This window comes from Quercus robur, chromosome 9 (genome assembly GCF_932294415.1).
Source record: "Quercus robur chromosome 9, dhQueRobu3.1, whole genome shotgun sequence".
Classification (NCBI taxonomy): domain Eukaryota; kingdom Viridiplantae; phylum Streptophyta; class Magnoliopsida; order Fagales; family Fagaceae; genus Quercus; species Quercus robur.
Genome location: NC_065542.1, coordinates 53,527,116 through 53,551,157, shown reverse-complemented (window position 1 = coordinate 53,551,157; position 24,042 = coordinate 53,527,116). Strand labels below are relative to the sequence as shown.

General features: G+C 36.5%; 1 protein-coding gene and 2 long non-coding RNA genes across 3 annotated transcripts; 1 reads left to right on the top strand and 2 right to left on the bottom strand.

Annotated features, from left to right (window-relative positions):
- The first annotated feature begins 7,359 nt into the window (after positions 1 to 7,359).
- LOC126700556 (uncharacterized) lies at positions 7,360 to 9,274 on the top strand. Its single transcript, XR_007647228.1, has 2 exons — positions 7,360 to 7,517; positions 8,898 to 9,274. It is a non-coding gene; the product is annotated as an uncharacterized LOC126700556 (long non-coding RNA).
- Positions 9,275 to 10,122: 848 nt separating this feature from the next.
- LOC126699099 (uncharacterized) lies at positions 10,123 to 11,715 on the bottom strand. The gene is made up of 2 exons (XR_007646683.1): positions 11,623 to 11,715; positions 10,123 to 10,410 (listed from the first exon to the last, which is right to left on the bottom strand). It is a non-coding gene; the product is annotated as an uncharacterized LOC126699099 (long non-coding RNA).
- A 9,504-nt stretch (positions 11,716 to 21,219) lies between these two features.
- On the bottom strand, positions 21,220 to 23,637 carry LOC126701209 (receptor-like protein EIX2). The gene has a single exon (XM_050399322.1). It carries the CDS (start codon positions 23,635 to 23,637, stop codon positions 21,220 to 21,222), a length of 2,418 nt encoding a protein of 805 aa, XP_050255279.1.
- Between the last annotated feature and the right edge of the window lie 405 nt (positions 23,638 to 24,042).

The following is a 24,042-nucleotide window of genomic DNA, read 5'->3' as shown; positions in this document are numbered from 1 at the left end:
ATATCTTCATTAGGCGCATCACCCTACTAAGGTATTTCCTCATCCGTTCCTCCTTTGCTTCGTACATTCCATTTACTTGCCTCATGACCAACTGAGAATCTCCCAAGACGAGTATAGACTTGGCTTCCACAGACTTAGCCAATTCTAGCCCTTTGAGAAGGGCTTCATACTCGACTTCATTGTTAGTTGTTTGGTACTCTAGACGAACCTTATGCCTCAATTTTTCTCCTTCTGGGGATTGTAAAACCACACCAATTCCACCTGCATACTTTGTAGATGATCCATCCACATGGACGACCCATCTGTCACTACCTTCTGTCTCATAATGACTTGGGGTAAATTCCGCAATGAAATCTACTAATGCTTGAGCTTTTATGGCATGCCTTGGTTGATATCTGATGTCAAATTCACTGAGTTCGACAGCCCACTGAATCAATCGTCCAGCAGCTTATAGTCTGCTCATCGCCTTCTTGAGTGGATGATCCGTCATGACATTAATGACATGGGCCTGGAAATAGTGACTCAGCTTCCTGGAAGTGGTGATCAATGCGAAGGCTAACTTCTCCATTTGTGGATATCGTCCTTCCGCTCCCTCAATGCCTTACTCGTATAGTACACGGGTCTTTGCACTTTACCTTCTTCTCTTATCAGTGCTGAACTCACGGCATACGGGGTTACCGCCAAGTATAAGTATAATTCCTCTCCCACTACTGACGGACTCAACAATGGAGACTTGGTAAGGTATGCCTTCAGATCCTCAAAAACTCTCTGACACTCGTCGATCCATTCGAATGCTTTTCTAAGAACTTTAAAAAATGGTAAACATTTGTCAGTGGCTTTAGAGACAAACCTGTTGAGTGCAGCGACTCGTCCAGTAAGAGATTGGATCTCCTTTGTATTCTGCGGAGGCTTCATCTCCAATATTGCTTGAATTTTATCAGGATTCGCTTCAATTCCCCTGTGGGAGACCATAAAGCCAAGGAATTTCCCTGATGATACTCCGAAAGCACATTTACAAGGATTCAGCTTCATGTGATACTGTCTCAGCGTGTCAAATGTCTCCTGCAGGTCGTCTAGATGCCTTCCTTCGTCCTGGCTCTTTACCAGCATGTCGTCTACATAGACTTCCACATTCCGCCCAATCTACTGTCGAAACATGTGATTGACCAATCTCTGATACGTGGCCCCTGCATTCTTTAAGCTGAACGGCATCACCTTATAACAGAATAAACCTTGACTAGTGACAAAGGATGTTTTTTCCTGGTCCGCTTCGTCCATCCTTATTTGATTGTATCCTGAAAAAGCGTCCATGAAACTAAGCAACTTGTGGCCCACAGTTGAGTCCACCAATTGATCAATGCGTGGCAGCGGATAACTATCTTTCGGGCAAGCCTTGTTCAAGTCGGTAAAATCCACGCACATTCTCCACTTACCATTTGCCTTCTTGACCATTACAACATTTGCCAACCAATCTGGGTAATACACTTCCCGGATAAACCTCGCCCCCATCAGCTTTTGAACTTTGTCTTTGATAGCATCATTTCTCTCAGGGGCAAACACCCTCTTCTTTTGCCGCACTGGCTTGGAGGAAGGGCATACATTCAGACGGTGGGTAATGACACTAGGGTCTATACCCGGCATGTCCTCATGACTCCATGCAAACACATCAATATTTTTCTTCAAAAAGTGGACGAGGTCCTCCTTAATCTTATCTTCTAGATCTGCTCCAACCCTGGTACACTTCTCAGGGTTCTCTTCGTCCAGGGAAATGTCTTCTAATGCTTCGGTAGGCTCTGCTACCATTCTCCTTTCTTCAATATTCATGGCTTGAATTTGCTTGTCCATGGCCAAGTATCATTCTCTTGCTGCCAGTTGATCCCCTTGTACCTGCCCTACTCCGTGTTCTGTTGGAAACTTAACTGATAGGTGGTAAGTAGAGGTAACGGCCTTCCAACTATTCAAAGTTGGTCTTCCAATTATGGCGTTATAGGAGGACGGACAATTTACCACAAGGAAGTTCACATCCTTGGTGATTTGTTGTGGGTATGCCCTCACTACCACTGATAAGGAAATAGTACCCATGGGTTGTACCTTCATGCCACCAAAACCTACTAGGGGGGAGTTCACTGGACGGAGCCGGTCTCGTCCAAGCCTCATTTGTTGAAAAGCTGGATAATACAAAATGTCCACCGAGCTTCCGTTGTCTACAAGCACCCTTCTAGTTGTGTAGTCAGCAATCATTAAGGTGATGACGAGAGCATCATCATGGGGGTGATGAATTCTCTCAGCGTCTTCGTTCGTGAAGGTGATCGCTGCTTCGTCCGTGGTCCTTGCTCTCGGTGATCGTCCAGAAAGCTGGACACTCTGCACTACCTTCAAGTATGCTTTCTTGGACTTAGATGACTGGCCTATCGAACTTCCCCCTATAATGACTCTTATTTCTTCGAGCGGTGGTCGTGATGATTCTTCCATTTTTCCTTTCATTTTCTCGTCCCTGTTATCTCGTCCAAGGAAATTTTTCAGCTTCCCTTGCCTTATGAGATTTTCGATTTGCTGCTTTAAATCGAAACACTCGTCTGTATCATGACCATGATCCTTGTGGAAGCGACAATACTTGTTCCGATTGCGTTTATTGGGATCTCCCCTCATTTTCTCCGGCCACTTCAAGGAAGGATCATCATTGATCTGCATAAGGACCTGCTCAAGTGGGACATTCAAAGAGGTATACTGCTGGTTCCGTGCTAAAGAGCCCGGCTTCTTAATGTCTCGGTCTTTCCTGTCTTCTGTCCGTCACTTCTTTGGACGAGGGCCTTGCTCTAAGTGGCGACCGGGATTTGCGTCTACTCTCTCAGACCTCTTCCTCTTCTTAGCAATGATTGCGTCTTCTGCATTCATAAAATTTTGAGCCGAATGGACAAGTTCTGCCATAGACTGGGGCTCTTTTTCATAGAGTTTGTGAATGAACAAATCAGAATTCACCCCATTATGGAAAGCTGCCAACAAGAGCTTATCATCTGCTTCGTCCACACTTAGGGCTTCTCTGTTGAAACGGGTGATGAACGACCGTAAACTCTCGTTCTCTCCCTGCTTTATGGTTAATAGGCTGGACGAGGAACGCCTATGTCTTTGTCCTCCTATGAAGTTGTTAACAAACAGCTTGCTCAACTCTTCAAAAGAACTCACCGAATTCGGGGGTATTTTGCTGAACCAAACTCGTGCTGGGCCCTTGAGGGTAGTAGGGAATGCTCTGCACATTATTTCGTCGAGAACCCCTTGGAGATGCATGGTGGTCTTGTAGGTAGCAATGTGATCGAACGGGTCTCGTGTTCCATCGTACGAATCCAGAGAAGGCATCTTAAACTTCAATGGTAGAGGGTGACCGTTGATGGAAGCCGTAAAGGGGGAATCAGTTCGGTGGACCAGGTCTTTTATAGGATTTGTCCTTCTCATATTCTCTTTCATTTCCTCCATGACTCTTCTCATCTGGTCCATCTCTTCCTTCAAATGTGGCACCGCTCGTGAAGTGGTACCTCTTAACTGACTTCCAATCTCAGTGTTCTCTCTGTCATCACGACTCTGCATTTGTCCTCCACCCTCACGTTCTTCACGCATCAGCCTCCTTAGATTAATCTCCATTCTTAATTCTTGGTTTTGGGGAGTCAACTCCGCCATTGCGGCCGCCATGGATTGTACGTTTTGAACAGATGAAGTTTGCATGGCCGGTGCAGATTGGCGGTCACGGTGAGGGTTGCTCGAAGCATCTCTGCTTCCCTGACGGCCTGGGCTGGTAGCCCTCGATCTAGTCCGTACCATCAACTTTTTGTCAAAGAGAAGAACAATCTTCTCACAGACAGCCCCAACTGATAACGATCAAGGAATCAGTTAGTTGAACAACACAGATCACGATGATGTTGAGGGCCTGAAAGATAAGAAATAGAAGATCAGAGGAGACCGGGGTTGGCCGGTCAAAATTCCTCCGATGATGAAGTTAGCAATTCTCCTCTTAAAGAAATATATTGTCTGTAAAGAAGAAATACTTAGCCTTTTTTTGTCGGAGATTCATCTCCTTTTATAGGTTTAGGCAGCGGTTATCCATTGGATAACTTCCCCCTATTTCACGGAGTTCGGAGCGTACAATTTGATAACCGCTATAGCGGTTATCTTTTCGTGTCAAAACAGCCTTGCTCTCGTCCTAAGTGCTGTTTGGACGAGAGATAGTTCACCAATTAGTACATGTCGTCCAGAGGTTTCTCTGGACGACAGTAGTGTAATCTGCCTTGTAAACTTAGGACGACGTACCTTTTGTATGGACGACATACATGGACGAGTAAGGAGTTGGCTATTTTTTAGACACCATCATGACTAATCATGATTAAACTTTGTTAAAGAAAAGTTTATAAAAATTTAAAATATTCTATTACTAACATAAACAAAAGATGAAAATGTTTTTTTTTTTTTTCAAATATAAAGCGACATGAGTATTTTTTTCTCTTAAAATTTAGGGTGTATTGTAATTTCCTTAAAACTCAAAAGAGAATATTGTAATTACCCAAAAAAAAAATTAAAATCCCTATATTTTCAACAATCGAGCCAGAGTAATTATTATCTTTTCTCTTAATTTTTTTTTAAATGGAGTAATAAACAACCCCAAATAAAAGTGAGCAAAATTTTTATTTATTTATTTTAAGAATTCTTACACTTTATGTCCCATCAGTTTTTTCTTTTTGAGGGAAATTATGTCCCATTAGTTGTTAAAGCAATTTGAAAAGTTAATTAAAATTATTCATACATTTGCAATTTGCACCTTGATCTTCAATATTTAACAATAAATACGATTTTATGAGATTAATATACAAATGTCCCTCCATTGTTTAAAGTAGCATCTAAAAACATGCGAGAATTTGTAACATATACTTTTGTATTATAAAATTTTTGCAACTAGCATCTAATTTAACATTAATCTAACATCTAATATAATAATTTAGACGCTAATTTTGGTGGGTGGACATTTTAATATTGAAATAGAGTGTTATTACTTGGTTTCAATATTTTGTAATTTATGATACACATCATAAATATAGTCTTTTTTTTTCTTCTTTTTTTTTTAGATTATAGAATTTCAACCTAAAGCCCATTCCATAATAATTGCTCTTATCATTAATTTAAGATATCAATCAATTTTTCTTATAAGTGACATTTGAACCTTAGAATTTTTATTTGACAACAAAAGACTTTACCAATTAAGTTAATTGAAACCCAAATTACACAATTCATTTTAGTATGTAACTATGTATATCTATAATTCTATATTATTGAAAACATACAACTTTTTTATATTCACTTTTCAAATGGTCCAAAATAGATACACATTACTTTAAAAAATTCAAATTCAAATAAAAAGTTAATAAGGAAAATAGTATATTGTAAACACTACATTTAAAATTTAAAACAAATTTCTCATGTTCCTCACTTTTTTTGCATTAGAATAACTACTTATAATTACCTGTATTTTTTTTATTAAAAAAACTATATATATTTTATACAATTTAAATAGAAGATAAATTTGAAGAAGTTCTTATAACTTCTTACACTATTCTGATTAAAAAAAAACATTTTGCGCTAAAAATGACCATAAACCTCTAAACCATTTAGAATAGTTCTTATTCCGTATAGTTTTCCCAGCCTTAAAGAAATAACATGATAAGTACATGACATTCATGATTTGATCCTGTCCCATCTTTTTTTTTTTTTTTTTTTTTTTTATATGAAGACCCTGTCCCATCTTGTTACTGTCCTTATTTTTCATGTAGATATAGTCTAGTTACGACTAAGCTAATAGAATGGGCCAATTGACATCTACTTTCATTTCCATTTGAACTAATTTCTTAATGGGGTATTATCTTGGATGGAAGAAAAAGCCCATATATGAATTTTAATGGAGACTCAAATGGGCTTTGGTTCCTTTATGGGTTATTGTCTTGGATGGAAGAAAAAGCCGATATATGAATTTTAATGGAGACTCAAATGGGCTTCAATTTTTTATGGGTTTTTTTTGTTGATAAATGCTAAAAGTTATATCATGGAGATGGAAACACAAACGTAGAGTATTCACAGTCACAAAGTTAGTTTCTCAAAAAAAAAACAGTCACAAAGTTAAAAAATTTAGCTTGTATCTTAAAGTTACTTCATTTATTTTAACAATTCATTTTATAATAAACTTAATTTCAACACATTAAAATAATACTAGTCTTATCACACGTGCTCAACACATGCTATGAGGCTCTTTTATCTTATTTTGAGTTTAATATATTTTTTCAATATGGATTTATTTATTGTTAGTAAGGTTACACATGAAGAAATTTTAAAAAAAACTAAAATTTATGATTTGAAATGGATTAAATTGCTGGTTTAGTGTGAACTAGTTTTTAAGAAAAAATGTATTAAACTTGCATGAGATATATTTAAATAAAGAGTATGCTAATTTTTAGGAAAAAAAGTTTCTCTAATAGTTTTTTTTTTTTTTTTTTTGGTTGAATTACAATTTTAACCTTTTTTTTTTTTAAGAATAAGGATTATCTAATTAAATTAGGGATATTTTTGACATTTTCTGAAGTCATAACTAACTTTCTGAATCTCCTTAATATGTAGAGATAAAAAACACAATAAAATAATATATATGTCTCTCATATAACCAATACCCACATCCTACGAATTGGAACCCAAGAACTACCGTCACCGACCCACATCCTGCAAATCGGAACCCCAAGAACCACAAGCATCGACCCACGAACCCTCCTCCTCCTCCTAGGCTTTGATTCTAGATTAGCAACCCACAACTTGCAACCCACCGCCAGCCACCACCATCAATACTACCAGGAAAAAAAAAATCCACAAAACCCATGACCACCACACCTACAACCAGCCACAAAACCCATTACCACCACACCCACAATTGGCACAAAACCCATCACCACCACAAAAGAGTGAAAAAAAAATTGAAAGAAAGAAAAAATAAATAAAAGAAAGAGAGAGTGATATTATTGGCCATAGCTTAAAAAAAAAAAAAAAGAAAAAAAAAAAAAAAAGAAGGGGAAGAGGAGGTAGGTAGAGATCTGGAGGAGAATAAATGAGAAGAATTTTGGAGAAGAAAAAGAGAAAAAATGGGAGAGAAACGGATGGTCAGTCGTAGGGGAAATTCTTAGCTAGTCCAAGACTACAACATCATCTTGCTGACCTTGTAGTCTAGACCAACTAAAATGAGACACCTGAGACACCTAAGAGAAAGTGCTGATATCATTTAACAAGAAACCAAGTCAGCAATAGAGTTAAAACCCGCCTCTTTCTTTCTTAAAAACTCTCACTTTCTCTCTCTCTCTCTATCTCTCAACCTAGCCAAGGTTGCTGCCACAATCACCTTTACGCGACGCCGCACCAACTAGTGTCGTGGCTTCTTTCCCCAATGATTCCTTTTGCTCTTCTCTCAACCCCAACTGTGCTGTCATCGACGCCACTGCCCAGTAAGTTTTCTGTTTTTCTCTCCTACCATTTTTTAATTGATTTATTTTAATGAGCTCTGTTTGGTTGCTGGGAAAAGAGAAGGAAAATAAGCTCTGTTTTGTGTGATTCATGGATGGTGTTGATTTGTTCTCTTTTAGAAGCTATGGCATTTATGGGTTTTTCAGATTGTTTGGGTTTGTGGTCTGCTTGGCTTTTATTCTCAAGTTGTACTCTGTAGCCTATAACAGTACAGTCATGTTTAATTTGAGCTCTTGTAATGATGTTTCAATTTTGAATGAAAAGATTACCGTAATATTATATGATGGAAAATGGAAAAACCCATATGACTTGCATGAGTTAAGGAAAAAGACATGAAATTAAAACATATAATAAAAGAACGAGTATATTTTTTAAGCACCTATTACGATTAGGAACTTTGAGTGCATGGTCTCTCTTTTTAAAAAGTTATAGTTGTGCACCATTTGAGAACTTAGTGCATTATCTACAGAATAATTAGCTCTACTTGTGCCAAATAATTTTTGAAAGAAAATAAAGGTTTTTTCTTTCATCAATATCTCACTTTTCAACAGGTAATCATTATGTGTACTACTATTCTATTACTATATTCCATCTTTGAGTAATTTTTTAGCTTTTGTGTTGAGGATTTTTTTTTTTTTTTTTTTTTTTGGGGGGGGGGGGGTGTGTAGGCCGTAGGGTGTGGTTTTGGTAGTCTTCTGCTGCAATATGAATGTTGCACATCTTCAAATGGGCTCTTGATTTTGCCAAGGATATGCTCATAGACAAGGCTGTTTCTTCTATTATTCCCCTTCAAGTACCTCATTTTAAGACGTTTGTGAAAGTCCCACTTGTTGGCAAAGTCCATACTCTTCTTCCAAATACTTCAGTTTATCATGTTGATATTGCTTCTTCATGTGTTAAAACTGGAGAGAGGCATTATCTTAGTTGCTTCTGGTGCCACTGCAAATTTGGGCATAACTTGACAGTATTCTTAAAGCATTTGGTTGGTTTGAATTGCAATTACAGATAATGGGGGTGCATCCATTCAAGTATACAACTAATATTTTTATTTGGTTTTTGCTCTAATTCAAGTAAATGATAGATAAATTACCGAATTATGGTAGATATAGTTTTTCTTTTGTTGGGTTGCCTTTGTCATGGTACTTGCAGTCTGTTTTTAGCCAAGCTTGAAATAAGGGCTTTTCTTATAAAAAAGGTGTGGGTTACGGGAAAAGTGCTTATAGCAACTATGATTTAATTTCCAGTTGAATTGTTGGTCTATTTCACTTGAAACCAAATGAATCTTTTTTTGCTAATAAATAGAGGATTGATCTTCTAGGATGTTACTATGCTGATCGAAATTTGTTTTTTAACATTGCAAGATGATGGAGCCCTAGCCAAGCTACATTGCCAGAAAAGATTTTGAAGCATTCATGAGGAATTGAAGTCATTTATCTTGAAGTTAATGGGACTAATTTTCAGTTTCACTAAAGCTTTAAATTTGATATATGTATTGTCCAATTTTGACACTTAGTGTCTTTGTGTATTTATACAAAACCATTACAAGGATGTCTGGTACAAACCAAGATAATGTAAGAAAATGCAGTTATTCTTTTCTTAATATTTCAATAACTACAATGACGTTTGTGATTTATCTTTTGAAATATTATCAAGCCAATTTCTGTGATGGGGAGTGGCATTCTGAAATTGATGCTCAATTGTTATTTGTGCTTCAATGAAGGGGAATGACATTTTGAAATTGGTGCTCAATTACTGTTTTTGATTAATGAAATTGAAGCTCAATTGCAAAACCTTGATGCCGATGTGAAGTATAATTTTTGCTTTTCACATTATTAGTAAAATTCATTTTGGAAATGATAATCTTTACTTTAAAGGGTGCATTTGTGGAATATGAGAGGAGTTTTGAGAAGCTGCCAACCTCAATTAAAGCTAATCCAAGCAAAGCAATGCAAGTAGTCTAGAAGTCATTCTTAATAAAAATATGCTAGAGGCAAAAAAAAAAAATAGAGAATTTGTGAAGATTGAATAACCAAGGATAGAGACAATGGGTAGAAGATGCAGAATTTTGCCAGGAATACCTTCTGCCTGTATAACCTCATCTTTCAAGAATTGGGCATGTCTTGCAAGTGTATGAGGTCCATGATTCACATATCTGCATGTATGCTCAGAGGACCAAATTCTTAACTGACTTACTAGGTGTCTTATGTCCTCTATGACATGACCAATAGCTAGGGATGCTATTTGCATTTGCAATAAGCATCAACCACAAGTTTAAAGGGCACAATTTTGTAGAGCTTAAGATGTTATCTTTCCTCCTTTAAGTTTATAAGCCTTGAAATTATGCATTGTATAGAAGTTGCAAAAAGATCAAAATTGTACTATAATGTAATTACAATTTGAACTTGGAACCAAATCACCAATTGTACACGTGCTATTTTATGATAAGGCCTAATTAAAGTTTCTGTTATTTGGAACTCATGGAACAACTTTGCAGCTTTTCTTTCTTGATTTCTCTTGTAAAAATGGAACATCACATGGCATGTAGTGCTTGGTTTCTCTAGGCATCATTATTTGAAGAGATAAAGCTAACATGAAAATTTTTGTTTATTCAACAAATGGTCTGAAACTTAAGTTCGAGTTACCTCAAAAAAAAAGGGGGTTAGTGAAGAATTGTTTTCACAAGCTCAACAATGAGCTATTACAATCTCTATAAGAAATATAACTTAACAAATACCAAAAATATGTACATGACATGTCACTTGTTTCAAACTAAAAAGAAGTTAACATGTCCAGGATACATGATTTCAATCCATCATGAATGCTTCAAATGCTTTTTTGGCAATATAGCTTAGCTGGGGCTCTATCATCTTGTAACTTTGAAAAAGAAATTTCAATTAGTACAGGAACATCCTAGAAAACAACCCTCTATTTACTTGCAGCAAAAAATCTATATATTCATTTGGTTTCAAGTGAAATAGAATAACAATTTGATTGGAACTTGAAACATAGTTATAAGCACTTTTATTGTACCACACAACCCATACCTTTTGAGATTAGAACGGCTCCTATTTCAAGCTTGGCTAAAAACAGATGGCAAATACTTTGAAAAAGGCAAGCCAATAAAAGAAAAACTATTTCTACCATAATTTAACAATTCATCCATCATTAACTGCAATTAAAGTAGAAATAGAAAGGTGAAAAAGTGATAAGCAATCAGTGGAGCAACAAGAATATAATGCACATTCCTTGAAAATAGTTGCAAAGCATACATATGCCTATGCTTGTAAATTTGCCAAAAACTAAAATTGGTGAAGTATTCTCTTACACTCTAATCTCTTCAGGCCTAAGTATTTGTAAACATGTGCCCAAAAAAATAAAAGGGATTCTCAAGCCACTACCTAAAAAAAAAAGCGAGCAGAGAATTTAAGCCAATACTAAAAGAAAAAAAAGGAGGGCATGGGAGTTCAAAAGTTCATGTGACTAAACACTCAAATTACAGCGTATTGAATGAATAAGAGCTAAAAACGCCATGTTTTTTTCTTATCGTCTTTTGAAGAAACTATGAGAGCAACAGTTGGAAGATAAAAACTAAATTGGCACTACTTGGCTCAGTGACATCAACTATGGAAACAAGCATTTTCACAAACACCTTAAAGGCAATCTTCCAATAGGAAGCTCATATGGACTAAGCCCATCCATTTAAACTTTGATTTACAAACTTACACAAATTCAATAAACTATAAACATCAAATACGGGACCTAATTTGTACTTATCACACACCCTTAGACCATTTCGAAGCATACCCATAAGCCATATTTGTACTTATCTATTATTCCCTGTGAATATGAGATTATGTTACCGTCAAAAGCATTCAATTAAATGATTGCTCATTGAAAAAAGAAGAAGAAAAAAAGAAAAAAGAAAAAAATGACAAATTAACAATGACCCAAATGACCAAACAACCATAAGAACAAAACCAAAGAGAATAAGAAGATGGGACATGCATTTCAAGTAGACCGAATCTCAACCAAGCATAGAACCTTTTGCTACACAAGAGTGAGAGGGGAAATTCTTAGCTTGCTGACCTAGTAGATCTCATCGAGCTTGGGCCTGAAGCGAGCGATCTAAGAGCTGAAGGAGGAGAGGTGGTCTAGAGATAGAGCAGGTTCTTGGAGTTTTGAGTAGGGTTGTGCGTGCATCAGGTCGGGTCGAGTCAAGTTGGGTTAAGGTGATTTTTTGACCTAACCTACCATGATGGGTTAAAAAAAAATTCAACTCAACTTAACTCACACATAAGTCTAACCCAACCCAACCCACATTGGTCTGGTTGGGTAGAGTTGAACTCATGAGTTGGACAATTTTTTTATTACTATTATTATTAAATTGAGCAAAAAAATATAAATATAAATATATTAAAAAAACCTAAAGATTAGTATCAATGTAACTCCTTAAAGGCAAACAACTCTAATAACTAAACAACAATAGTAATTTACTAAGTTTTATGCGAACTAATTGGCTTTTATATAGGATAGGAAGAGTTAGTTGTTTTAAAAATTTTATTAATTATATAATATATTTTAAATATATATTATAAATATATGGGTGAGTTGGGTCGGGTTTGGAATTTTATGATCCGAATCCAACCTGACCCGCTATCAAAAAAAAATCTGTAACCTAACCCCACCCACCAAGCCCTAAAAACCGACCCAACCCAATGGGTTAGGTTGGGTCAGGTCAGTTTTGGCAGGTTGGCGGGTTGACTACACACCCCTAGTTTTGAGATTGAAAATTTTCACTAACCTGCCCAATTCACTTCTAAATTTTGATTTTGCCTTTCAGATTGAGATTTGATTATTACGGTGTTAACAGACATTAAGTGGGTGTTGTTTTTTATCTGATGTGGCACAAAAGTAAGCAAATTTTAGTGAGGTGTCTTGAATCTATTGACTGGGACTACAAGGTCAGCTTGGTGACCTTGTAGTCCTGAACTAGCTAAGAATTTCTTGAGTCAGAGAAGAAAGAGAGAAGAGAAAAAAGAGAGAAAATTTTTTTTTTAATGAGAAGAGGATAGAGAAATATATAAATAATATTTTTTTATAAGTTTGGAGCTACAGTGAGTTGTTATTTTTGGCAACCCACCGTAGCTTTGTTGCTATTTTTTTTAGATTATAGCAACTTTGTTATAACTTGCATTTTGGTGTTTTAGTTGCTAAAATAGCATTACAACAATTATACCAGATTTGCTGTGAATGCTCTTAAAGGAGGTTTTGTTCTTTCCTTCAAGAAACACAATTTTGCATTTTACTTAAAAAGGTTGTTTTGGACATGATTTCAGAGTGGAAATCATGTTTGGAAATACGTCTTTAGCACTTGAACTCGTGTTTTGAAAATGCAACATTTTAAAATCACTAGTTACCAAATATTATATAAAAATTTCCATTTTCAATAATAAATAATAATAAAAAGAAACATTAATTTACAAAATTCTCCTATTTCTACTGCTACCTTTTTACTACTTGCTTCTCTTGTGTTAAGACATATGGCAACCCCATTGATCTTCTTACAAAAATTGTTGGGTAAATTACGTTAAAACAGTCTCTACTATGAAGTATGATATGCCACGTTGGCTGCCGTGTGTATCACCACATTAACATAAACTTTTTTGTTATAAAGACTTACAATACTTAAACCTTCAAAAGAGCCTAACTCTTGAAGGCTTGCAAGGCTTTTTAAACTCACACACAACTGAAACTAAATGATGTGGGACAAGAGTCCATAGGGGAACCCCTGGATTGACACATCAACATAAACTTAAAAAAAAAAAAAAAAAAAAAAAAAAAAAAAAAAACCTAGATAATGTTCAAAATTGGGATCAAAATCCCTAAAAAAAACCAATTTCACACACACACGGACACTACAAGAAAGGTGAGCCGCAGACTTTGTCATTGCCACCAGTCTCCAAAGAATAATAAAAAAACAACAGTAACACGACAACCACAAATTTACGACGAAGATCTAGGTCTCATTAAGTGCGATCATTTTTATATGTTTCATATTTTCCTTTTAATGTCATTCATCTTTGGTTAAAAAATCTATCAATTGTGTTTTGTCTCTTTGTGGAATTGTTGGCATGATTTATTTTTTAAAAACAAAGTTCTCTAAATTAAAATATTATTTATTAAAGCTTATTAATTAAATATATATTAAAGATCAATATTTTTATTGAACTTTCCTATGTATTTTGGCAAGTCTTCATTTTAATTTTCTTAATTTTGATGTCAAACAAGTCATTTACTCACCTAAGTAAACAATCTCATAATCATTATTATTGAATGTTTTTGTGTGTAAGCATGGATTACAAGTTAGTATCATATAGAGAGAGAGAAGTCAGATCTGGTTTGGGATAGAAATTTATTTGTATCTCTTTTCTATATATTAAGATGATGCAAGGCTAGACCGTACGTTGAGCAAAATAAACTTTGATCAGAAGTGGGTGGTGTCGAGGGTTAACAGAGGTGGTGGCTTAGTGTTATTTTGGAAGAATTCTGTGAACCTTACTGTAGTAGATTCACATAGGTATTACATTGACACTATTATCAATGGAAATTCCGAGAATGAGTGGAGATTTACTGGCTTTTATGGGGAACCTGAGACCTCAAGGAGAATTGAAGCATGGAACAAATTGAGGTCTTTAAATTCAAGGCAGAATAGACCTTGGCTCTGTGCAGGGGATTTTAATGAAATTATTCGGCATGATGAGAAGTTGGGTGGACCTAGGAGGGAGCACAATCAAATGCAGTTATTTAGAGATGTGATTGATGAGTGTGGCTTCATGGATTTGGGTTTTGTAGGTTCAAAATTTACATGGGCAAGACATTTTGATGATGGACACTCTGTTAGACTAAGACTAGATAGGTGCCTGGCTACTAATTCCTGGTTTCACAAATTTCCGGGAACTAGAGTCCATCACCTTCAATCTATGTCATCGGATCATTCTGCACTTTGGGTGAATTTATTGGGATTGGAAGAGCCGAGTAGGAAGAAGTGCTTCAGGTTTGAGGAAATGTGGTTGTCTGAGCCCTCTTGTGGTGAAACTATTGAAGAAACTTGGAATAATAATTGTGATCCGAATCCAGGCCTAGCTATCTTGAAAAAGGTGGCTCAATGTGAACAGGAATTAACTCGGTGGAGTAAGCATAACTTTGGTCATGTGAGAAGGGAATTAGCAGAGAAGAAGAATTTGCTTGTGGTGGCGGAAAATGAAGCAATAGTCAGTGGGGACAACTCTCGGGTTAGGGGTCTCAAGGCTGAAATCAATATCCTTCTAGATAGAGAAGCTAGAATGTGGTGCCAAAGGTCACGAGTCTTATGGCTTAGTAAAGGCGATAGCAATACAGCTTTTTTCCATAGCAAGGCAACAAAGAGGTTCAGGAAGAATGTAATCAGGGGGATTAAAAATGCTAGAGGTGAGTGGTTAACCGAGAGGGAGGAAATGGGTTTGGAGTTGACGACCTACTACGAAGAGCTTTTCTCCTCTTCACAGCCGAGCCTTACTGAGGAGGCTCTTGAGAAAATCCCTTGCTTGGTGACGGAAGAGATGAATGCAGACTTGGTGCGTGATTTTTCAGAATTGGAAGTGTGGGAAGCTTTAAATCAAATGGCACCTTTAAAGGCTCCGGGTCCGGATGGAATGCCTCCACTCTTCTATCAGCATTTTTGGGAGCTTATGAAGCTTGATGTAACCACTGCCATCCTCTCTTGGTTAAATACAGGTACTTTACCCGACCCTATAAACCATACTCTTATTACTCTTGTGCCAAAAGTTGATAACCCTGAACTTGTTACTGAGTTTCGACCTATTAGTCTATGCAATGTTCTCTACAAAATATATTCCAAGGTCCTAGCTAATAGACTAAAGAAATTCCTTCCATCCCTAATCACTGAACACCAATCTGCTTTTGCTAAAGATCGCCTTATCTCAGATAATATTATGGTTGCCTTTGAAACCCTCCATCATATGAAGCATCATAGCTCGGGTAGACATGGTTTTATGGCCTTAAAACTAGATATGAGTAAGGCTTATGATAGGGTTGAATGGGTTTATTTGGAGAAACTTATGGAGAGAATGGGATTTTGCTCTAGGTGGATTGCTCTTGTTATGAGTTGTGTTAGAACGGTGACATACTCCATTATGGTTAATGGTGAACCCATGGGAATGATTCATCCCAAACGAGGTATAAGGCAAGGGGATCCACTCTCCCCGTTCCTTTTCCTCCTCTGTTATGAAGGTCTACATGCTCTCATTAAACACTCGGCGAGAATTGGTGATCTCAAAGGTTTTTCCTTATGCAAGAGAGGCCCGAAATTAACCCATTTGTTTTTTGCAGACGATAGCTTGCTTTTTTGCAGGGCAACCTATGAGGATTGTAATAATATTTTGAAGTTGCTTGCTGAATATGAGTCGTTGTCGGGGCAAAAGATCAACAAAGACAAGACTGCAATTTTCTTTAGCAAGTCTACATCGGAAGAAGCAAAAGAAAATATCAAAAATCTTCTCCAACTTCAAGAAGTTAAATCCTACGAGAAGTATTTGGGGCTGCCATCTTTTGTGGGTAGGGGAAAAAAGGCGAGTTTTGATTATATAAAAGAAAGGGTATGGAGGAAGCTTCAAGGATGGGAGAGCAAGTTGTTATCACAAGCCGGTAGAGAGGTACTCATTAAATCTGTAATTCAAGCTATTCCTTCCTATGCCATGGGTTGCTTCAAACTTCCCATTGGGCTTTGTGAGGATATTGAGGCTATGATAAGAAGATATTGGTGGGGCCAAAGGGGGGATCGTAGGAAAATTCATTGGCTTCGTTGGAGTGAATTAACAAAATCTAAGATGGTAGGAGGAATGGGCTTCCGTGACTTGGCTCACTTCAATGATGCTCTCCTAGCCAAGCAAGCGTGGCGTCTTATCCACAATAAGGACTCTCTCTTTTACAAGGTGTTTAAGGCGAAGTTTTTTCCTCATGGCTCTCTAATTGATGCAAAAGAATCCTCTTCCGGATCGTATGCTTGGAAAAGCATCTTGAGGGGTCGTGACGTGGTCCTAGAAGGAGCTTGTTGGAGGGTAGGCAATGGGAAATCTATCAAAATTTGGCAACATTATTGGCTGCCACGAAAACACCCAACTTTGGTCGCATCTCCGATGGTGGAATCTATGGAGGAAGCTACTGTGGATTGTTTGATAGATGAAGGGACACGCACATGGAATGCTGATATGGTGGATGGATTGTTTGCACCGGAAGAAGCAGAAGAAATTAAGAACATTCCATTGGCCCGGGTAGCTACTGAAGACTCACTGTTTTGGCCACTAGCACAGGATGGTAAGTTCAATTGCAAGCTGGGGTACCAATTCTTAAAGGAAGCAGAGGATGGTTCTCACAGGGAGGCTCGGCCTGATCATGAAAAAGGCCTATGGAAGAAAATCTGGGCTCTGGCATGTCCGAATAAGGTGAAGAATCTAGTTTGGAGAGCTTGCCGTGACTCACTTCCATCAAAGAGCAATCTTCTGCGTAGAACTATTATCACGGATCAGACCTGTGACCGTTGTCGAGGTGAAGCGGAAGACATGATTCATGCAGTATGGACTTGCAAAAACCTGGATTGTGTGTGGGATAAGGATACCGCATGGAGTTTTCGGAACCAGACTTCTTTTTCCAGCTTCAGTGAATTGATGGCTTGGGTATTTGAGCATCAACGGAAGCCAGCTCTCTTTGCTTTCACGGTGTGGTCCATCTGGACTCAAAGGAACCAGATGCGTTCTCAACAACCATGTTGCTCCCTGAACCTTCTTTCTCAATTTGCAGCTGAGAGATATTCAGAATACCAAGCTATCTTACCGCCATCTTCACCTAGTAGACCTCGCATGAGGACACGTTGGAAGCCACCTCCATTGGACGTCTACAAAATTAATTTTGATGGAGCCGTTTTTGCCGAAGAAAATTGTTCAGGGGTAGGAGCTATTATCCGTAACAAAGAAGGCTTGGTGCTAGCAGCCATGACAGAAAAAATCCCCCAGCTCCTACAGCCGATTGAAATTGAGGCCAGGGCAGCCACTAGGGCTCTTGAGTTTGCTAGGGAGGTGGGCATCTCAGCAGCTATCCTTGAGGGAGATTCTTTGATGGTGATTAAGGCATTAGAAACCAAGGATGTTGGACTTGCTCCATTTGGTCTTTTGATTCAGGATGCTTACAGTTTTATTCCAGCTTTTTCTTTATTGTCTTACTCTCATACAAAGAGAGAGGGCAACCTAGTAGCGCATGATTTGGCGAAGTTAGCTGTTACTATCCCAAATTGTGTAGTATGGATGGAAGATGTTCCATCGGAAGTTGTTCATTCATATCAGGCTGATTTGGCCGGGTTTTCTTAATAAAAGTTCGTAGCATTCATTCTCAAAAAAAAAAAAAAAAAAAAAAAGAGGCTCAAGAAAGTCTGTTATCGCCTTTTCTACTTCCTAAAATATCCCCAATATGTTATTCTTTGGATAAAAAAAAAATCAGGGTATAAAAGTAATTATGAAAATAATTATTAATCCAACAACAAAAATGCTTTCACTTTTCAAAGTGAGATAATGTCATTTACAAAATTTAACCTTGAATAATTGACTCCCACTCTTAAATCACTACACACAAACGTCCCACTACGCAAATACTAACTTCCCACTAAATCAAAATCTCCCACGATCATTCACTACTTTTGCATCTCTCTCCCCCCCCCCCCCCCCCCCACTCTTCTACTCCTTTCTCTATGTTGGATCGTGAGCTGTGTCATTCTACCTTAAAACCAAATGGTGATGAGAAAGATACACTCAAATCTTTTATGACCTTTGACATTACACCACACGGACCTGTTTTAGAGTGGTTGTAGGGAGTCAAATTGTGGTTTCCCCAACAATCTCTCCAGCACAATGATACTCTCATGACTCGAACCCATGACTTTGGCTCTGATATCATTTGTCGAATTGTAAGCTATGCCATTCCACTTCAAAAGCAATTGGTGGTGAAGAAGACACATTCAAATCTTTATGGCCTTCGACATCACACCACATGGGCCTGTTTTTAGAGTGGTTGTAGGGAGTCAAAACGTGATTCCCCCAACACTCTATTCCAAATATATTTATTCTATTCCTATTTAAGAATTAAGGTTTAATTTTTACTTTTCCACATTTCCCATTTTTTTGGTTTTTCCTTTTTTTTCATCAATTTAACTATATTTCTAAATGAAAACTAAAACTTTGAAAACATGCAACAGGAATCAAAGGAGAAATGCATGCAAGGTTAGTAATGCAAAACTTGATTTAACTATATTTGTTTTTATGCTGATGTGTTGTTGGTCCTTTTCCATTTAGCTTTTTCAAACTGAATAGAAAGGACATGCTATTAATGAAAGAAACCCAAAAAAAAAAAAAAAAAAAACCCAAAAAGTATGATCTTTTTTCAACAAAAGAGAAATTCATTTGTGCTAACGTATTACTAAGAAATTCAGCTGCTTACCTTGGGTACATGCGGTTAAAAAATGGCACATAAAGTTGCAGTCTCACGTAAAGCTGAATAAAAAGATATGTTCAAATTTTATTTATTTATTTTTAATAAAAGAGTGTCATTGAAATTATAGTAAACTACATATTCATGATTATGTCTTTCTTATGTTTGTTTCTGCTACTCAATTATTTATATTGGCAAGTGTTAAGTCTCTCAATGGTTCTATGTTTATATTTATTGGAACAGAAATCTCAAGCACAAAGAAGTTATGACTTATCAGTTATGAGTCATGCTGTTCATGTTTTTTCAGTGGTAGAGTGAAACTGTCGTCTCATAAATTTTAGTTTTCTTAGTAACAACTTTTTTATTACTTGAGAAACAACTTTCTCATTACTTAAATGAAAAAGAAAAAAAAAATGATAAGCATCATTGTTAGACCTTTTTTTTTTTTGGTGCGAGAAGAATCATTGTTGGATTTAATAGATAGTCTTTTTTTTTTTTTTTTTTTGAGAATTAATAGATAGTCTTAAGTAAATGACAAATGAATGTAAGTTTTTTATGCTTGTAGTTTCACACTTTCATATATGACTTTAGTCTTTCCCCATGTTGAAATTTTGAATATGTTGAAAAACTTATTATCTTTTACTATGTTGAAAAGGTATTATGTATTAAATGATATCATGTCATTCGTATCAAAATACAATAAACGAGAGACATGTATGCAAAAATAACTACCCACTAACACGTGTCTTTCATTTATTAGTGAGATAGTTATTTTTTGCAAACATATCTCTCGATTATTGGATTTTGATACCGCTGACATAGTATCATTTAGTACCAAATATCTTTTCTTACTATCTCATTGCATGTTATACACTTGTCTAAAGTGGGTTGTTACTCTCTCTCTCTCTCTCAAAAAAAAATGTCAAAATTTTCCATACTTAGAACTTCTCATGAACTATTGAGTTTTTGAGTGTGATGAGAGATAGGAGTGATTGTTGGAACTTCCCTTCTTAATTAAAAATTTTAATAGCTAACTAGTCTCGTCACATGCATACTTTGATACCTTTTTTTTAGGGTTTAATGTCATAATTTTATATTCATTCTAATTTGAGGTTTACGTATATGTTCGATCATATTATGCATTTGCAAACTACTGATACAATCAGGAGTGTCATGAGGCTAGCTCCAAAAAATGAACACATTCACACTCGAACATATGATTTTAATGCTATTTCGGTGTTCATTTTTTTGTGGTTGGCCTCATGACACACCTGACTATATCAATAGTTCGCAAATGCATAATATAATCGAACATGCGTATAAACCTCAAATTGGGATGGATAGAAAATTATGACACTAAACTCAAACAAAAAAGAGAGCCTTAGAACACGTGTGGAGCACATGTGATGAGACTTGTGTTTATTCTTGATTTGTGTTACAGTTTGGTTTTCTTCACATTTTAGAATTTTTTATTTATTTATATTTTTGAACATTACTATTTTTTAAAAAGTTTATGTTGATGTGGCAGCACATGTGGCATAAAAATAATATTTTATTTTAGTTGTCAGTTAGCTCAGCATTTTTCATTCATCATTTAATGGTAAAAACTATTTTGACACAATACCAAAATATTTAGGATTAAACTAACACGTTCAAAACATAGGAACTAAATTGACACATAATGTAAAGGTTAGGAACTAAATTCATAATTTACCCAAAAATTTAATATCAAGAACGAGAAAATAATAAAATATGATGAGAAATAGTTATTAGGAATTTAGGAGACGGGATGGGATAAAAGATGAAATGTCTCACAATAGCAAAATCATTTACAAATAACTAATTAACTATATGACTCTGGCAAGTGAAGGTTGAAGCATAGGTCGCTCAAGAAAGACTTGAGCTACCTGTTATCTACATAACATTCACTCACGATATTCTTACACAAAAATTTAAATAAAGAATGATAATACAATATAAAATATGATTCGAAATGGTTATTACAACAACACATGATGGAATAAAAATAGAAAATGCCTAGTAAAATTATTTACTAATAATTAATTAACTATATGACTCCAGCATAGAATTACAACAATAAAAAGAAATACACGGTAATGCACGTTAAAGTGTCCTTCCTCGCTCATCGCCTTAATTTCTCTCGAACTTAATCTTCCTTATCAAAGGAGCAACTTTAACCATAATGAAAAGAACAATCCTATCTTTCAAATTATCAAAGCCTCGAAAGTAAGCTTGTCTCCATGATGTTTTGACAATTAGTGTGCCACAAACTCCCCAAAATCCAACAATATAGCCAGCTACCATGCTAATGTAGAATGATAGCGACCCAAATTCCATTCCATCATTGTTATCTTCTCCATTGCCGCTGCCATTTGGAGTTTTTCTAGGATCAGTTTCATCCCCTAGACACTTGTTGGAAAGCGGAAGTCCACAAAGCAAAGGGTTGCCCTGATAGATGGAAGGATCAGTTAAGGTTTGAAGTTGATTCCCAGATGGAATTTTCCCAGACAAGTTGTTGAATGACAAATTCAAGTGACTCAAGAAAGTCAAAGAAGACAGGCTTTCAGGAATGGGACCAAAAAGTTGGTTTTTAGAGAGATCAAATGATTCCAAACTTTTTAAGTTCCCTATGTTTTTGGGAATTTTTCCTGTCAGGTGATTCATTGAGAGATTTAGGATATTGAGTTTTAAAAGGTCTGTTATACTATCAGGTATTTCCCCTGATAGATTATTTCCTGAAAGGTCTAAAGAATGGACAAGATAAATTGTGTTTCTATATAGATAGTCTCTTCCTTTATAAAATATTGCAATTTGTTCCAAGAAATTAACAAATTTACTTGAACCATTTTTACTCAAGTTCCCTAAACATTGAGGGATTCCTCCTGACAAATCATTATGTGCAAGATCAAGGATGTGAAGGCTTGAAAGAAGACATAATTGTTGAGGTATGACTTCATCAAACAAGTTGGATCTTAGGCTTAACCTTGATAGATTTGATAAGCTTTCTCCTATCCATACTGGTATGTTTCCAAAGAATTTGTTCCCTCCAAGATCAAGGCTTACCAATTTTGTGCATTCTCTCAAGAAAGAAGGGAGCTCCCCCTCAAGGTGATTTTGTCCCAATGATAACCACTGTAGTGAACTCAAAAATCGCATTGAACTTGGAAGTTTACCGGATATATTGTTGTCTGATATGTCCAAAAAGTATAATGACTGCATATCATCCCAATGAGGAGGGAGTTCCCCAGACAAGCTATTATTTCTCAAAGCAAGAATTTCCAAGCTCTTAAGTATTCCAATAGAAGGTGGAATTCTACCGGTAATGAAATTTGAAGAGAGGACCAAGTGAAGTAAATTGGGCAATAGTTCACCTATGTTTTCAGGGACAACTCCAGAAAACATATTTTCTTCAAGGTATAAAACTTTCATAAATTTACTATGAAAAAGTGGGACCTGCCCCACGAAATTGTTGAATCTCAAATCCAAGTAATATGTAATAGAATAAGATTGATAGTATGGTACCTGTCCTTGAATTTGGTTCTGGGAAAGGCTCAAATAGCTAAGACTTGAGCTGGAATTCCAAAATCCTTGCGGAAGGGTATCAGAAATGCCAACATCAACGAGGCTAAGATAGTTGAGCTCATTTTGAGTTTGAAGCCATGCTGGAAATTTGGGACCAATCTTCATGCGATTGAATACAATGTATATCAAGCTGAAAGGAGGAACCCATTCATGTTTGACATTTAAAACCAATGACCATCTAGTGGAGATACCCAACTCTATAAATGATAATCGCGTAAGATTTTGGAAATGAGCTTCAGTTAAGACACCTTCCCAAGAATTCCCTCCACCAAGAGCCAACTTTTCCAGCGTTGATAGTTTCCCCATGCTGCTTGGAATGCTTCCGTTCATTTTATTTGCGGTAAGGGCAAGTAATTGTAAGGAAGACATGTTCCCAATAGAATCTGGAATTGAACCCCAAAAGGAACAACTTGAAAGATCTAAGTTTTTCAAGTTCTTGAGTGCCCCCAGTGAGTAAGGCAAGTTGCCCCCAAGCAATTTATTACCACTCAAATCCAGCAATTCAAGGCTGTTGTTGGAACATTGAGATAAACCATCTACAAACTGAGTTATCTCCCCACTTATGCCATTGGCCATCAGTATAAAAGTTTGCAAGTTGCAAAGGTTGGCAAATGAGCTTGGTATTTCACCAGTAATATTGTTTACAGATAAAACCAATGTGCTCAAGTTGGTCAGATGTCCCAGACTAGCTGGTAACTGACCTTCAAAATTGTTCAGGCTTAGGTCCAGGTAACTCAAATGCGTTAAATTGAGTAAAGAAGGACTTATCTTACCCCCCAAGCACGACTTGCAATTGTAAGTTTCTCTCGGAAGTGGGTTGTAGAGATCAAGCTTGACAACATGTGATGTAGTGTTGTCACATCCAGCACCTATCCATTTACAGCAATCTTCACCAACCCATGAAGAGAGGCGATTTGATGGATCTGTGAGACTTTCTTTGAAGTTAAGAAGAGCATTTTTCTCCATCTGTGAACATCTAAAAGTGAGGTTGCTGGTGCATGAAGTGGGTTTAATAATTCCTAGGAAGGCAGGTCCCAGCACACACAAGAACAGAACCTGGCAGAGGAGATGAGAATTGGAGATGTAGATGTTGGTTTTAATCATTCTGCTTGTAAAGATACTTGGACCTCAAAGGATCTTACTAGTCTGTTGTCTGTTTTGTGGGGGATTCTTGAGCTGTTATCTCAAATCAATATATAATGAAACCATAGTGATATGAAACGAATACTTTTGAATTGCAACAAGTCTAACGATATTTTCACATTTAAATTGCAATAAGTCTAATGATATTACTCCATGGGGAATTACTGTGTTAGTACTCCGTTAAGTCACGTAGAACATAAACTAATGGACATAAACAGAAAGATGAAA